Below are 4764 nucleotides of genomic sequence, written 5' to 3' on the forward strand. Positions count from 1 at the left end.
AGTCTCAATAATTCCTAATTTCTGCTTTTCTAACTCAAACATTAGGTATAATTTCCTATAAATGAGGTTTATTGTCCAGAAATTCCAAAAATAACTGTAAAACTAAAGTGAATAAGTTAGTGTTACGTAGTGTTGAAAGCAGGGCTGTAGTCAAGACCACCTTAGTTGAGTTCAAGACCGAGTCCAGGACAGAATAAAGGTCTTATGCATGACAGTATGAAGACAATCATTCTGGGTTTCCCTTTCCCTCCAATATTATTATCAACATAGTAAAGACACCTGGACTCGGTCCAGACCAGAAGCCAGGTTGGGCAAGACCAGTGGCCAGGACAAGTCCAAGTCCAAATAACAACAGAGACCCGGTCCGGTCTACAGCCCAGGTTGAAAACATCAAAAATATAAGAAAAAGTTCCCAAAACATCGATAAAAATTGTAGATTTGTAATTTCGGTGGGAAACTAACTCTCTCTTCCTGTCCCCGTCTGTCTGTGTCTCGTTAACTCACCCGACACGGCGATGCACCCGTCCAGCGCCGGAGCCCACGACACTCTGACATCATCCAGGTTGCAGCGATGCGATTGGACGTCCAGCTGAGCCCGGCTCACAGCTTCTCCCAGGTCCCTCAGGTCTGAAATCACCGCCCGTCCAGATGAGGAGAGCCTGACGACCCTGTCTCCTAAGGCGTCCGTCCACCAGAGGACGGAGTCCCCCCGAGACGCCGGTCCAGGGGAGACCTGAGGAGCAGCAGGCGTCCGGGTGTCGGCGATGTAGACGTCTCCGTTACGACAGCCGGCGAGGAAGACGGCGTCGCTCACGAACTGTAAAGAACTCAGCGGGTCCGCCGAGTCCGTCTCTGTTGGGACAAAGGGACACAAGAGGACTCGTATTGGTATGCATGGGACGCCTTCGTCTCCTCCAGGGTCCAGGATTACTGTAACACACTTCTCATGGGGATCCCTAACGAGAGTCTGCAGAAACTACTACAGCATGTTCAGAATAGTGCTGCTAGGATCCTGATGAGACCACATCACACCAGTTCTCCACTCACCTCACTGGCTTCCTGTTTCTGCTAGGACTGAATACAAGGTCTCTGCCCCCCCCCCCCCCCAATCACCTGAAAGATCGACTCACCCCTCTCACTGCAACACGATCTCTTTGCTCAGAAAACCCCCAACCGCCTCCTACGCCCCAGAACTAAGCTCAGCACCATGGGGGATCGAGTCTTCTGCTCTGCCGCTCCTCGGACTTGGAACGCCCCCCCCCCCCCCCCCCCCCCCCCCCCCCCCCCCCCCCGACCATCTGAGGGCACCACAGACTATTTCCACCCTTAAAAAAGAACTAAAAACACTTCTTTTTAGCAGAACTTATGACTTTTAACCTTGCACAATCATGTCATTGCACTATTTATCTGTATATTAAACTGATGTTTTTTTATCTTGCTGTTATGATCTCACCTGTAGCACTTTGAGCTTTGTCTTAAATGTGAAGTGCATTACAAATAAAATGTATTTGTATTATAATAATACATGTTCCTGAACACTGACACAAATGCTTTCCTCAGTCTAAGGGAAGTCGAGGCATCTCACATTTTCCCCAAAGACACAAGTGCCTTGGGTTTCCCCTTGATGCCTATTGTACAAGTATATACTCTATACTAGTACTTTTTTAAGACTATTTATTTCCCTTTAACAGACAGAGAGACAGTGGATGGATTTGAGGGGGGGGGGCAGCAAAGGGCCGCAGGCTGGATTCGAACCCCGAGCCGCTGCAGGACTCAGCCATCATGGTGAGCGCACTAACTCAGTGAGCTATAGGTATACTACCCTGTATACTAGTACTTTCCCCCCCGTATACCGCCCCGTATACTAGTACTTTCCACCCCGTATACTAGTACTCTGATGCTTCTTACCGAGCGTGTACAGACTCTGTCCCGAGGCGAGCTGCGTCAGCGTGACGTCGCCGCTCCGAGCGCCGTGGAGGACCCGTGACGAGGGTCGAGCCGCGATCCTGCTTCCTCCGTCCGAAGCGCTCCTCCTCCCCTTCACGCTTCCTGTCCGTCTGATCACGTCTGCCATTGGACGACAAAAGACGACCAATCACATCGTGAGAAAATACGACACGTGGAAGAATGTGTACATAATTTGTTCCATGTTTCTTATTGAAATGGGTCGTTTTGAGCCAAATAAAAGTCGCGATGCCATGTTGCTTCATTATTAAAAACTTCAAATATGTCATTTTACTTACGCACTGTTTTATAAAATATAATATATTTACTCATAAATTAAACTTATATAACAAAATGTAATTTTTTTTAATCCTGTGAAACCACAAATCTAAATTGTAGTAAATTTTGAGGAAGCAATCTCTCAGATTTGTTCTCACTTTTAGTGTTTTGTGTTGTTTTTCTGAATAAATTGTCCTTATTTTTGGTACTTTTTGATGCTTTTACTTGAGTATGGTTGAAAATGCAGGAATTTTACTTGTAAAATGGTATTTCTACAGTGGTATTACTACTTTTAAGTAACAAAACTGTACTTCTTTGACTACAGAAATATGAGTATGTTTTTGTGTTGTATCAATGTTCTTTTTAATTCCCCAAAATAACATGATTGATTCCACCCAAGGCTCTTTGCCAAGTACAAATCTCTACTTTCATTAATTTTGGGTCTTATTCAATTTTATAGCATTGTAAAACAAATGGAAGTGTTTTTGAAATAGTATTGAGTAAAAGTTGACATATTCCAGTCTGTGATTATCATCAACATCCATTCCTTTAATTTTAGTCTCAATAATTCCTAATTTCTGCTTTTCTAACTCAAACATTAGGTATAATTTCCTATAAATGAGGTTTAATGACCATAAATTCCAAAAATAACTGTAAAACTAAAGTTAATAAGTTAGTGTTACGTAGTGTTAAACATTGAAAAAAGCGCCAAGTATTGAAAAAAGGGACAAAAACGTAAGAAAAAGTCTGATTTTAAGTTTTTAGGGGAAGACAACACGAGGGTAGAAGAGTTTTTCGGGTAAAGTGAGTAAGGGTGTGACGAGATCTCGTTTTAGATCTCGCGAGATTAAAACGTGACGAGATTTCTCGTCGAGGTGAAAAGTTGTCTCGTGAGGCGATGTGATGTCAGCGTGATGGAGCGTGAAATTAATATCGAAGATCCCCCCCCGCCACTTTTAAATCATTTGTGTGGCAACATTTTTAATTAAAAAAGTTAAAAATAACATTCATCATTAACAGTTGATTTCAAAATGCACCTAAATTGTTTTTGCATTTTTGCGATTTTTCAGTTGAATAAAAAAACTATTTTCCAATCATATATTTCATCGAGGATTTCTTTAAATTTTTTTTTTTAAATCTCGTCTCGTCTCGTTCTCGTGAACCAATCTCGTGATGTGTCTCGTCTCGTTGAGTAAGCGTCTCGTCACACCCCCAAAAGTGAGTAACGTATGGTCGGTTCTTCGTGGTTTCCCAGCCGACGCCGACTTGAACTCACCGGTGTCGTCCCCCCCGACGGTCCACACCTGCAGGTCGGAGCTCCGCCCGTCGTTGGTAACGACACACCTGCAGGACGGCAACAGGAAGTCATTTACATTTTCAAAACAAAAGTCTTCACTGTGTGGCTCGAGTGTTAATAAAGTCCGACGTTAAACACAACGACTTTATTCACTATACTACGACTTTTTTTAAACTTTTTCTTGACATACTATGGCTTTTTTTTAAACATACAATTACTTTTTTTTTACTTTTTACAACATAATATACTACAACTTTAAAAATAACATCTCGACATACTATACTATGACTTTTTTAAACATACTTTAGTATGACTTTTTTTTTACTTTTTTCGACATAATATACTACAACTTTAAAAAAAAACACATTTCAACATACTATACTATGACTTTTTTTTACTTTTTTCGACATACTATACTATGACTTTTTTTTACTTTTTTAAACATACTATACTATGACTTTTTTTTAACTTTTTTTCAACATACTATACTATGACTTTTTTTTTACTTTTTTCAACATTATACTTCGTATAAACATACTATACTATGACTTTTTTTAAAACTTTTTGACATTATACTACAACTTTAAAAAAAAACATTTCGACATACTATACTATGACTTTTTTAAAACATACTATACTATGACTTTTTTTTAACTTTTTTTAAACATACTATACTATGACTTTTTTTGACATAATATACTACAACTTAAAAAAACAAACATTTCGACATACTATACTATGACTTTTTTCAACATACTATACTATGACTTTTTTTTTTACTTTTTTCAACATAATATACTACGACTTAAAAAAAAAACATTTCAACATACTATACTATGACTTTTTTCAAACTTTTTTTCGACATAATATACTACGACTTAAAAAAACAAAACATTTCGACATACTTCGTATAAACATACTATACTATGACTTTTTTAAAAACTTTTTGACATTATACTACAACTTTAAAAAAAAACATTTCGACATACTATATACTATGACTTTTTTAAAACATACTATACTATGACTTTTTTTGTTACTTTTTTCGACATACTATACTATGACTTTTTTTAAACATACTATACTAGGACTTTTTTTTTTTTACTTTTTTCGACATAATATACTACGACTTAAAAAAAAACATTTCGACATACTATACTATGACTTTTTTTTAAACATACTATACTATGACTTTTTTTTGTTACTTTTTTCAACATACTATACTATGACTTTTTTCGACATAC

General features: G+C 38.5%; 1 protein-coding gene across 1 annotated transcript in view; it reads right to left on the reverse strand.

The window, feature by feature from the left end:
• Positions 1–457: 457 nt before the first annotated feature.
• Positions 458–4764, reverse strand: part of LOC117945895 (WD repeat-containing protein 73-like) — a 4627-nt gene continuing 320 nt past the window's right edge. The window contains exons 2-4 of the mRNA XM_034873628.1: positions 3500–3567; positions 1909–2067; positions 458–852 (exon numbers count right to left, since the gene is read on the reverse strand). Coding sequence (XP_034729519.1) covers positions 458–852; positions 1909–2067; positions 3500–3567 — 622 coding nt within the window. The remainder of the gene's footprint in view (positions 853–1908; positions 2068–3499; positions 3568–4764) is intronic.

The sequence above is a fragment of the Etheostoma cragini genome, chromosome 6 (genome assembly GCF_013103735.1).
Source record: "Etheostoma cragini isolate CJK2018 chromosome 6, CSU_Ecrag_1.0, whole genome shotgun sequence".
Classification (NCBI taxonomy): domain Eukaryota; kingdom Metazoa; phylum Chordata; class Actinopteri; order Perciformes; family Percidae; genus Etheostoma; species Etheostoma cragini.